Here is a 12,371-nt window from a genome sequence, read left to right on the forward strand (position 1 = left end):
CAAACTCAGTGCCCTGGAGGGAGGGTTCTGTCTGCTCCCACCCTGCTAAGTACCCTCTGCCCTGGCAGGCAGGATGCACATGACCACCTGGCAACGCAGGGGCAACCTCTGCACCAGCAGCGGTGCACCCTGAGTGTACATGAGCCAAGTGAAACGGGCAGGAAACAGTCCTAGCTCGTGCAAGGGCCCACACACAGGGGCCACATCTGGACAGACAGGCTGTGGCCACTAGGGGGCAGGAGACCCACACCACTGTGCCTCGCCGGCCCAGACAGAACCACAGCCAGGCTCCCCTTGTGGGCCATCCCAGCCCACCTCAAGCTGCTCCCTGCACGGTCCTCTCCTGGGACGCCACACCAGCCTGTCTGACCAGGCTCTGGCACCCCCACTCAGCCCAACTTGTGCGACGTCCCCTGGTTTCCCCTGTTGGTGCACCCTGTCCTTGCCAGCACGGCCCCATCCCCTGGGCCCTCCCAGCACCCCACCAGCTACTTCTGCCGCAGCCTGCTGTCCTTGAGCTGGGCGACTCACACTGCTCTGCTCAAACCAGCAATTTCTCAGGTCATCCTCACAAAGGCCTGAGGCCGGCAGGCCTGCCTCCACCTCCGTGCTCCTGGGCTTGACGGCTCCCTTCGAGGTCCCAGCTTGGAAGCGCCTGCCTCCCTCCCCCTGAGCCACCCTGCAGCTCTCAGGGGGCCTTTCTGACTGCCCTGTTCAGAAGTTGTGTGCCACCCCACCTTGGCACTCCTGAGCCTTCCCTGTGTCCGCAGCAGGCAATGCCGTTGGCCAGGCCAGGGCGACAGATGCTGCAGAGGCTCAGGGGGTCACCTACACTTCAGTGTCAGCCTGCTCTGTGAAGACAGGTGAGTCCAGGCACGTCCAGGGGTTCACACTCAACTCCAGAACATGGGAGACCTCCAGGCATGTAGTTTGTGTTTAAAAACCAAAAAAAGCTTGTTATATGAATGAATAAATCAGTAATCATCTGGTGCCTCCTCCAGTGGCTCCTCGCCTGCGACTGACCAACGGGCAAAGACTTCCTTCCTCCAGAGACCGCAGCTTGCATGTATGACCAAGGTGACAGACCTCCCAGTACCACCACCTCACTTCAGAGTTCAGGACAAGAACCGTCATCCTCACTGGATAAATTCCACCCTGACCCACCCATGACCACACCAAGAGCTTCTGAGGTCAGAGACAGCACGGCAGGCTGGCCAGCATGGGAGACCCCCACTTGATAGTGGAGACTGACGGTGGGGCGTCATCACAGGCCACCCCAGAGCCACCCTGGGCTGACACTACCCAGGAGAGACCCCCTGCATGTGTCAGCACGTCCCCTTTTCCTGCTTCCAGGGACGGGCTGCCACCTTAAGGGATAGGAACTATGTAGGGGTCTGTAAGAGACCACCAGAACGTGCCTGCTTGGCCTAAGCGTTTCTTCTGCAGGTGGGCAGCCTGGGAAGCCAAATGCCAGGGGGCAGCGCCTGCCTGCCTGCCCGCCTGCCAGTGGGAACCAGCCCTGGATGGAGCTTCTTTGGAGGTGACCGTGGCACCACTGAGGAACCCTGTAACTCACAAGTCACAACCCGTCTTCTCTTAACCACACATTTCAGGCCTCCTACCTGAGGGCATGTGGCTCTCCAGAGCGCTCAGCCACCGTCTGTGGGAGGCCAACCTTACCGGTGACTGAGTTACACTCCCCAGCTGGGTGCTGAGGCGCTCAGTCACAGAAATGGGTGTGTCTTGCTACAGCCCCATGGGTGAAGCTATGCTCACCTGTTCCTTTGTAATATAACCCCTTGTCCTGTTTAGGATAGAATCTCCTATGGAAGTGCCTTGTGTGTGTCCCCTCCTCTTACTGTGCCCTTGGGTGTGGCCTACCCAGGTGTCAGTCAACCTGCTGACAGTGGACATCATGAGGATAGACTCTGCCCCCTGAAACCTGACCCCTGGCCTTATTTGAATAGCTTCTCCTCAATAAAAGGGGTCAGCATGTGCTCTCTCTCTCTCTCTCTTCCTGCGGACCCTTAAGGTCAAAGGAGCCGTCACAGCAACCCCAAAGAAAAAGGTCTTTGTGTCTCTTGTGTGGTCATTTCGTGCAGCCCAGTGAGCCCAGTTTAACTAGAGTGACCCCTGAGCCTTTCAGTCTCAACAGAAACTGGCAACCGTCCCCTCCCTGAAGACGCACTGGCCCATCCCCCTGGCGGCACGGTGCTGCAGGACCCAGTGGGAGGCAGAAGAGCGGAGTTCCAGGGCCTGCACCTCTGAACTGCGGGGGCCTGGGGGGCACGCCAAGCTGCCCCTTCCCAGGTGGAGGCTGTGTCGCTGTGTCTGCTTCCCCCACAGCCAAGGAAGAGGCAGAAGGCCCAGTGCACCTCTTCAGATCGGAGGCCACCTACTCCCCACTGGAAGTGTCACTCTGGCCCACTTACTGAGCAGCCTGAAGGCACCATTTTGAGTGAGGCCAGAGCAGGAGAAGGCTCTGAACAAGAGAGGTGGCTCTGCCACCTGGGCCTAGTGTCCAGCCCTCGCACTGGGGCCTGAGGGCAGTGGCAGACACGGGTGCTGCCAGGGGCTTTGGCAGCCTCTGCCTTGAGGGCTGGGGAGTGGGGCCTGCTGCCATCCACAGACAACGGCTCTCCTTCCGAGAGAGCTCTTGGCTTGCTACTGGCACTCACAGAGCTGAACACTCGAACTGGGTTGGGGGTCTGGCCCGTGCACTAACAGACCATCATCAAACAGAAATGGTGTCCACATGGTCAGGCCCCAGCAAGCTGAAGACACAGGGCAGTTATGGGAAGGAGCGGCCCAAATGCCCATCGCTCCCACGTCTGAGCCCTGCCTTCTCTCTCCCAGCCTGCACCTCTGGCTCAGGGGCGTCTCTATCAGCCCTCGACCCAGAAAAGGATGGCTTGCACCTGGTCAATAGATGGTCTGCATGACCTGAAAGTGGACAGCTACAGCATAAGGACATCTCTGGGATGTCCGTGAAGGACAGTGGTCAAGGGAAATCCTCCAGTGGGCAGAACCAGGCTCTCTGCCTGGGAACCCTGTGCAACCCAGGTTTGCAGCGGGCAGCGGGGGCAGCAGGCACTACCTGTCTCTGCAGAGCAAGCTCGCCGTCCAGTTCCTCGAGCTTCCTCTCCAGCCTCCACTTGAGATTCTCATACTGCTCCCGCTGGTGGCTGATCTCACCGTTCTTGTCACTGTGGTAACCAGACACAGCACTGAGAGACCACACCACACATGCTCACAGGCACCCCTGCGCATGCAGCTGGTGCTTCACATTTGCACAGGGATACAGTGGGCAGAGGTAGCAGGACCTCTACTTCACCTGGCCAGGTGACCGCCAGCAAGAGAGAAAGCAAAACATGGAAACCCCAAATCCCTTGACTTCCAGGACTCAGGCAAAGTCTTTGTCAATAGTGGCCGACACCGCCAGGCACGGTGGCCACGCCTGCAATCCCAGTGGCTCGAGAGGCTGAGGCAGGAGGGTTATAAGCTCAAAGCCAGCCTCAGCAAAAGCGAGGCGCTAAGCAACTCAGTGAGACCTGCCTCTAAATAAAACACAAAACAGGGCTGGGGGTGTGGCTCGGTGGTCCGCTGCCCCTGAGCTCAATCCCTGATACCAAAACCGCCCCCCCCGAAAAAAAAAACCCAGTGGCCAACACCAAGATGACACCGGTGTGAACAAGCAATCAAAAAAAAAAAAAGAAAAGAAAAACACAGAAAATCTCAGCAGAGAAACAGATATAACAAAAGAATTCAATGGAAATTTGAGAACCAAAAAGTACAACGACCAAGATAAATGATTCCCTGGGTGAGTTCAGGAGCAGAATGAATATGACACAGGACAGAACGAGTGAACTTGGAATCACCTCATCTCAACAAAGGAAAGAAAATAAACTTGAAGAAACAAAATGAGTAGAGGCCTAGGGACCTGCGGGACAGTGACAAGGCCTACCACTCATGCTAGTGGGACACCAGGGTGGGACTGGGCCAGCGTGGGGCTGGGCCAGCGTGGGGCTGGGCCTGGAATCCCAGCTCTGGAGGGACACGTCACAGAAGAGCAGAGCACTTCTACCCATTCGTTCAATTCGTTTTTGGTGTGAGAATTAAACCGAGGGGCACTTCAGCCCGGGCCACACCCCAGCTTTTTTTTTTCTATTTTTCATTCTGAGACAGGGTCTTGCTAAGTTGTCCAGGTGGCTTCAAGCCTGGGAGCCTCCTGCCTCAGCCTCCGGAGTTGCCGGGGTCACAGCGTGTGCCACCACGCCCAGCAGCTCCTTGAGTTTCGAAATCAACGTCTATTTCACATTAATCACAGACTTAAATGATGCATTAAAATCGCACCGACCTCTAGTTAGTGAATCAAGTTCTAAGTACCTGAACCAGATCCTGGGTAACTTCAGAGCCGCGTGAAAACCCAGAAAGAGGCCTTCCAGGCCCTGCCCTACCTGCCTTTGCGCATCAGGCACTGGCCACTGAGGCCCGAGCCCTGAACCGGGGCCTCAGCTCGGGGCGGGGTGCGGGCGGGCGCAGCGGGCTCACCTGTGGACGCGCTCCAGCTCCTGGCGGTGCTCCTGCGCCCTGCGCTGCTGCTGCTGCTGCAGCTCCTGCGCGCGCCTGGCCTCTCGGGCCAGCTCCTGCTCCAGCCTGGCCACCTGCACCTTCAGCGCGCTCACCTCTGCCTGCCGGGCCTCCTCCTGGCCCCGGGCCTGGGCAAGCGCAGCGTCATAGTGCTCCAACTCCAGGTCCCGCTCCTCCAGCACCCGCAGGTTGTACAGGAAGTCCTCCTGCAGGCGACGCAGCTTCCCCTGGGCCTCTTCCAGCTGCTTCTGTGCACCCTGCAGAGCTGCCTCCTGCATCTGGGAGTGACGGGCCTGCAGCACCCGCCACTCCTCCTCCTTGCGGCTCAGCATCTCGCTCAGGGTCCTCTCTGAGCACAAGGGCAGCATGGCAGCAGCTGCGGCAAAGAGAAGGAGCAGGGCCCGCGAGCCATAAGGGACCCAGCTTTCCTTCCCCGATGCCCTCTCTGCTCCCCGAGCCCCGGTCAGCGCAGTCAGACGAAGCCCTGGGTCGGGTGTTAGCTGTCTGGTCATGCACAGGTTCTGAAGCGCGGGAGCCCCAAGGCCACTGTCAGCGCTGGACTTGGACATCAAGGACCGGTGAGTCCTGCAGCCTGGGCTTCCATCCTCCCCTCCCTATAACAGGGGTGAGGCAGTGAACCCAGAAGAGGAAGAGGGAGGAAAGCTGGGAATCTCAAGGTTTGCACACCCCTGAGAGCAGGGCTCTTGGGAGCTCTGTGAAGTGTGCACTTCACTTGTCTGTGGAGAAACTGGGCTGCAGCGACTCTGAGCACCAGCTCCCTGCCCGACCTGTGCTCTGTTGCTGGGGGCCTGAGCTGCAGGGTAGTGAATCTCTGTTCTTTTATTTCCTATCCAATGTGGCCTGACATTTTGATAAAACAAGAAATAAAATGCTGGGAAAAAAATGAGGCAAAGAAAGAAAAGAGGCCAGGTGTGGTGGCACCTGTAATCCCAGGGGCTCAGGAGGCTGCGGCAGGAGGATCGAAGGTTCCAAGTCAGCCTCAATGAGGCCCTATTTCTTTTTTCTTTTACACACACGAATAGCATATCATTTTGTTGTTGTTGTTGCTTTTAGATATACATGACAGTTAAGTGTAGTGAGACACTATATCTAAATAAAAAATTTAAAAAGGGCTGGGCATGTGGCTAAGTGCCCCTGGGTTCAATCCCCGGAACCAAAAAAAATACAATAAAAAGGTTCATGCTATAGAAGTCCACTTTGTTTTTGTGACAAGGTCTTGCTAGGTTACCTGGCCTAGCAGGTAACATCCGATTTTTTGAAATACTAGATTCAACAACATAAAACTGTTTTGCCAAACTGCTACCAAGTCTGTAAAACCCTCTTCCTCTCGTCTCTGTACCTGCCAAGGACCTGCTACCACATTCACCCTGAGGGCCTGCTCCTTGGCAGAGCACCTGGAGACTCGCCCGCACCCAACAGACAGGGGTGGCTTCTGACACACCAACCCGCTGAGCTGGGGACTTCCTGGTTTGACTCCCATTGCTGGCCTGAGGCCACTTAAAGGAAAGGACCCAGGACACAGGTCCTCAGCACCCCACCTGGGTACCATGGCTGGGTGTGCAGGCAGGGTGCAGAGCTCTGGCGCACACGGCGGTGACAGCGCCTGATTGGATGGACCTCTCACTGCAGAAGGGCCAGCAGAGCAAGGTGACTGGCAGTCTCAAAGAGTGCGAGAGCCAGCTTCTTAAAAACACTGCCTCGGGTCCTCTCAGCTAAGTGATGAGGACATATTCACAGAAGGCCTTCCTGGTCAGGCGGGCAGCGAGCCAGAGGAGCCCAGGAGAGTCGGAGAGCTGGCAACCCAGGCCAGTGCCTCCCGCTGCCCGGTTGAGTAAAGCTGACACTCAGACACAAACCCCAAGGGGCTGGGCTCGGGGTGGAGCGCTCGCCTAGCATGTGTGAGGCACTGGGCTCGAGCCTCAGCCCCGCATGCAAATAAACGGACAGAATAAAGGTCCATACATCTAAAGGAGATTCAAACAAACAAACAAACAGCCAAACAGCCACAGAGAACCTCAGGGTGGTGTGTGTGGACACGGACTCCAGCACTCGGCCAGAAGGGACCTGGAAATCAGCACAAAGACGACTTTTAGAGACACGAAGCTCATTTCACTCCTGAGGTGACAGGTAACAAGAACAAACAACAAAAATCAGTAACACATCTGGCTAGCGTCCGATTTTTTAAAACATTAGATTCAACAACATAAAACTATTTTGCCAAACTGCCACCTAGTCTCTAAAACCCTCTTCCTCTCGTCTCTGTACCTGCCAAGGACCTGCTACCATATTCACCCTGAGGGCCTGAGGGTGGCAGGGCGCCTGGAGACTCGCCCGCACCCACCATCAGGATTTTTTATTTTTTGGCTTAAACAACAGAACTTTACTGTCACATTTCTGAGGCTAGAGATCCATGCTCAGGTGCTGGCAGAGTGAGTCCTCTCTTTCTGGCTTGCAGACAGTCGCCATCTCCCTGTGTCCTCACATGTCCTTTCCTTCGCCACCATCAGGACTGATCAAACAAGGGCTTTATCAATTTCACCGAGGAAATGGGGGTGCCCCGTGGACAGTGGGAACACCTGGGCTTCTCCGAGCTCAGACCACAGTGTTTAGAGCAGCAAGTCAGAAAGGGAACACCTCGCGGAGACCCAGGAGCCAGAAAGCCACCCTCTGAAGGCTGTGGAGACCACCCACTGTCCTCCTGCACCTGTCATGAGAAAGAAGAAGGGCAATTCTCCGCAACGCGATCAGAACTGGAGACTTTTTGTGGAGGTCCCCCTTGTAACCAAAGAGCCACAAAGGGCAGCTGAACAGATTTCCCTGGAGAGGACATAGTAAGGGACTATTTGGGGCTTTGAGCCCGGGGTCCCTGCAGTGACAGCTCAACCTGGGTGGTAGCAGTGGAGTGGTCAGGGACGTGGGGGCTGCACAGCATCCTCACTGTCCTCCTAGACACGGGTCCCTGGCACCCGTGTGGCAGACAGGACAGTTTCTCACGACTGGTACTAGTGGCTCCAAACCTTCAGGGGTCCTGAGCAGAGGGAACTCTGTCTGGACACACACACCCAGTGGCACTCTTTTCTGGTGTGCGCACAGGGGCCTGCATGGCCTCCAAGTGCTTCCAGTCCAGTGGAGGACAGGCACGGGCACTTCCGGCCTGGTGGGATGTGGACAGGGTGTCGCTGTGGGAGCAAAACGAGGGCCCAGCCCATCTAGGGCCCCTCTGCAGGAGAGCGAGCCAGCTGTGCAGAAGGAGAGGGCACAGGGCCCAGGAAGGCTGAGTGCTGGCGACACGGACCGTAAGGAGGGCGGGAGGGGCCGCAGACACACAGGCTTGCTCTGACTAAAAGGCCCTGGGTCCTCTTACTGGGGATACTCCTTCCCCTGAGGTCTCCTCAACTCACTGGGACCAGGCCCATTCTTCCCTCTGCCCTGCGTTGTCTCCAGGACTCTGTGACCCACACAGAGGAAGGAGCAGCTCAATAAGTACTGCCAGGGACTGGCCTGGGGCTCAGCGGTAGAGCGCTGGCCTGGCATGTGTGAGGCACTGGGTTCGATCCTCAGCACCACATATAAATAAATTAAGGTCCATCAACAACTAATAAAATATTTAAAAAAAAATAAGTACTGCCAGTGGCACCATCTTGACCCTGGGCGTTCGCAGGCCACAGGAGAGTGCAATCCACCGGTAAGAAGCCAGCTTCTGCCAGCCCCATCAACCAGCTTCCTGAGACCCCCTGAGCTCAGGGCCCAAGTGCAAGAAGCCGATGTGCCGTGCTTCTTCCTCCTTACCCATCAGCCAGCCTGCCCTGCTTCTGTGCAGACATCTCCAAAGGAGAGCCCTAGGCCTAGGCTGAAATGAGCTGCCTTTAAACATCACCCATTCAGTTGGGATCCAATCTGTCAACCAACCAGCAGATGTTCCCAGAAAGCACTTGGTTTTCAACAGGGACTACACAGAGTTTCTGGGGAACTAGAGAAGAACCCTCCAGAGACGGGGAACCCCTGTCAACTGGACTTCACCAGTGGTGCACATGGTCTTAGAACCAGAGGGGTCAGAGGCAAACACACAGCACCTGCATCTCATCGCTCTGGTTTTTCTCATTTTTAAAACACTAAGCCTTTTTCTTTCTGTACTGAGATTGAATCCAGAAGTGCTCGACCACTGAGCTACATCCCCAATCCTTTTAAAATCTTATTACATTTTGAGACAGGGCCTCACTAAGTTGCAGAGGCTGGCCTGGATCTTGCGAACCTCCATAGCGCCCGGCCTAAAACAGATGTGCTTCTGAACCCTCTTTAATTTAATTGGAATGTTGTAAGTATTCCTGTTGAGTCTGAAAAGCTCTTAGAAATTTCTGGCTTTAGGAAGATGGAAATAATTCTTTGTGAAAACCATGACTTCTCACACATGGGAAACTTGCAGGCCCCAAAATGATGTGTAGGCAACAGAGGCCCCATTTGAAAGATAAGCCTCCTTAGCAAATACAGCAAAGAAAATCTCAGTCCAGTCACCCCTAGGCTGGCACATGCCCTAGCACCAAGATGATGCCACTGTGGAGTGGCATGTGCAATAGCCCCAGAACTCTCCAACCCAGGGAGGTCCCTGGCAGGGCCAGGTGGGCTGTCCCTGAGCCTGGAGTTTCATCAGGAGAGCCAACACAGCGCATGGGAGCAACCCAGGAAGAGGCTTGGTGGTTGGCTCTTCCAGGTAGCAAGAGTCTACGGGATAGCGCCATGTAAGTCATCACAGGGCCAAAATCATCACCAGGGCAGGGAGTGGGACCCAGGGCCGAGCGCCTCTTCTATTTATTTTTGCAGCACTAGAGATGAAATCCAGGGCATTACATTTGCTCTACCAATGAGCTACATCCCCAGCCTTTTTAAAAAATTTTATTTGGAGACAAGGTGTTGCTAAGTCACCAAGGATGGCTTTGAACTCAAGATCCTCCAAGCTGCTGGGACTGCAGGTGCGACCACCACACCTGGCTGCCAAGTGCTCATTGTGGAGGAATCTGGAAGGCCGCAGAGGCTGCCGTGATGGAGGCTGGGTCCCCAGTGCAGCAGTGTTCAGAGGTGGGGATTGGGGAGGCACTGGATCATGAGGCTCCCATCACTGGATTAATCCACTGATGGATTCATAGATCAACAGGCTGCTGGGAAGTGGAAGAAACTGGGAAGTAGGGTCCAGTTGGAGGAATTAGGTCCCTGGGGCTGAGGATGTGCCCTTCAGGGGGATACTTGGTTCCCAGTCCCTTCTTCTCCCTGCACCTACTAGAGGAGGGATTACCACCCCTGTGAGGGGCATGCTGCACTGTTTTCTTTGAATCTATATTTGCCAGAAAAGAAAAAGTGAGTAAATGAGAAATAAAATGAAAAAGAAGGGGCTGGGGCTGGGGCTCAGCGGCAGAGCACTTTCCTAGAAGGTGTGAGGCACTGGGTTCCATCCTCAGCACCACATAAAAATAAAGATATGCTGTATAAAACAAGAAGGAGGAGGAGGAGGAGGAGGAGAAGAGGTAGAAGAAGTTGAATCTTGGAGTTAAGAACTTAATACTATATGGGCTTTTAGAACCACATAAATATTTCAGGTAACAAAAAAAAAACATGAAACTTAAAATCTGTATAGATTTTAAATGAAATAGAAACAACCGAATCTAACATTATTAAAATTAAATAATGCAAACTGTAAAACAACTTTGGAAAAAATATTTTGATTATATCTTCTATATTTTGGCTATACATTTCATAAAAATGAAAACTGCACACAAATGTTATATTCTATAGTAAGTAGCTCTGTTTTTCACAGGAATATGGATTAGAAATTCTGAAACTACTTTATGTATATCCCAGGACTGAATAAATCAGTAAGTATATTAAGAAAATAGGAACCAAACTGTGAGAGGTAAGGAGAAGCAGAATGAGTCCTGTGGTAACAGACCAGCTTCAGCGTGAACTCAGTTCTCAGTACACACAGAGACCCATGCATATACCAAATGGAGCCAGGGATCCCTACAGAAATCATGCACTCTGAGCTACATCAAGGACACAGGATGAGCCTGAGACAGCCTGTGATGCCAGAAAGTCAGGAAGTGCTCCAAGATTTGGGGACATGCTCTATGGACACAGAAACCACAGAAGGGGTTCTAAGGCCTCAATCTAGAATAAATGCCAGCAATAGATTATAATCCATGAAACAAAAACAAAATAAAAACATCCATCCTAACATCAAAAATAATGAAATAAACAGAAAAATACAAAAAGGGAAGTTTCTTTCTTATAGAATTTCAACTAATAAATGCAGAAGCAAGAAATTAAAAAATTAATTGTCAGACTGAAGTTGTTGGCTCAGTGGTAGAGCGCTTGCCTAGCACATGTGAGGTACTGGGTTCCGTTCTCAGCATCACATAAAAAAATAAACATTGTGTCCATGTAGGACTTAAATTTTTTTTAAATTATTTTTCAAATGCCACATTAATAATTATTTCAGGTCTGAGGCTGCCAGAGGTAGAAGCGCAAACACATTTCTACACTAGGGCGAATCCTGACTCTCCCCAGCTCCAGGAGGGCAGTGTGGGCAGGTACTCCATCTCTGCCATCTTGGATCAGGGACCCTGAAGCTGCAGTGAAGAAATCCCAGGGAGAACTCTGGAATAACAGTGGCTCTTCAGAACGACCAGGAAACCCAGCGTTTCCTGCAGAGTTTAACAGAAATTTCTTGGATGTGAAGTGTTCCTCAGGGTAAGAAAGAAGACTCTAGGGCCATCCCTGTGTGGATGCCACTGGCCTCCCACCTCCCCAGGACCAGTCCCCGCCTGCCGCTGAGGTCCTCCGGAGGACATGCTGAGGTTCCTCCACCTGTGGTCCTCAGGGAGGACCCTCAAGTGCCTACACGAACCCTGTGGGTGGGGGACGGCAAGTCCAGGTGCCCTAACACCGGTGGCCTTGATCAATATCTCCTCACTCTGATCCCGATCCCACATAAAGACGCGTGGCCACTGCTCGGAATTCTGTCGGAAAGAAGCGGAGCAGTGTGATTCTGTGAACTCCCGAGGCGCTGCTTTCCCTGCCCGAAGTAGCAGAATGCAAAGGGTAAAGGACACCAGTCACTCCAGGAAACACTCGCAGGTGCTGAGGTCAGCGGCCCGGGAAGAAGCAGGACACGCAGCTCGCAGCGTCCCCACAGGAGGCACTGACAACCCAGGAAGTCCCGGCACACGAGGAACGGGGCAGCCCGGGCACCACGGGCTGCCGCTGGGCACCCCCGGAGGCGGGGAACCTACCAGCCCTGCGGGGACCTCGCGCCCCTGCAGGGAGGAACCCTCCACCCCTGCGCGGACGCACCACCCGGTGGGGAGAGTCTCGCCCCAGCGCGGCCCGAGCTCCACCAGGGAAAACCCGGCGGGCCCCGCGCCGCTCTCCTGCCGGCCGGCAGCAACTTACGCCGGGCTCGCCCGCCCTCGCCGCGCTTCGCCCAGGCCGCCGCACTCCGCCGCACCCCGGGACCCGCGCTCCTGATCTCCCGCTCGGCGTCTTCCGGGCGGGCTGCGTCGCCATAGCGACCCGAGTCCGTCGGCCGCGGTCCGGGTGCGCTGGCTGCGGCGCTCGGGTCCCGCCGGCCGGAAACGGGAGCCGCGGCGCCGGGTTCCGGTCTTCATTCGCTCGGCCCTCCTCGCGGGCGCAGAGGGGAGCCGAGCCTCGGCGGCGACAGTGGACGCGACCCCCAGGTGGGGGGATCAGTGCGCCAGGGCTCGCACGCGTAG

At 54.9% G+C, this 12,371-nt stretch overlaps 1 protein-coding gene across 5 annotated transcripts in view; it reads right to left on the bottom strand.

Moving 5' to 3' along the window:
• Ccdc57 (coiled-coil domain containing 57) overlaps window positions 1-12,135 on the bottom strand; it is an 89,977-nt gene extending 77,842 nt beyond the window's left edge. For all 5 annotated transcript variants that reach the window (XM_071603183.1, XM_071603182.1, XM_071603181.1 and 2 more), the window contains exons 1-3: window positions 12,052-12,135; window positions 4,552-4,966; window positions 3,098-3,206 (exon numbers count right to left, since the gene is read on the bottom strand). In XM_071603183.1, coding sequence (XP_071459284.1) covers window positions 3,098-3,206; window positions 4,552-4,958 — 516 coding nt within the window. In that variant the 5' untranslated portion in view covers window positions 4,959-4,966; window positions 12,052-12,135. The remainder of the gene's footprint in view (window positions 1-3,097; window positions 3,207-4,551; window positions 4,967-12,051) is intronic.
• Between the last annotated feature and the right edge of the window lie 236 nt (window positions 12,136-12,371).

Source organism: Marmota flaviventris, chromosome 17 (assembly GCF_047511675.1).
Source record: "Marmota flaviventris isolate mMarFla1 chromosome 17, mMarFla1.hap1, whole genome shotgun sequence".
NCBI classification, from domain to species: Eukaryota; Metazoa; Chordata; class Mammalia; order Rodentia; family Sciuridae; genus Marmota; species Marmota flaviventris.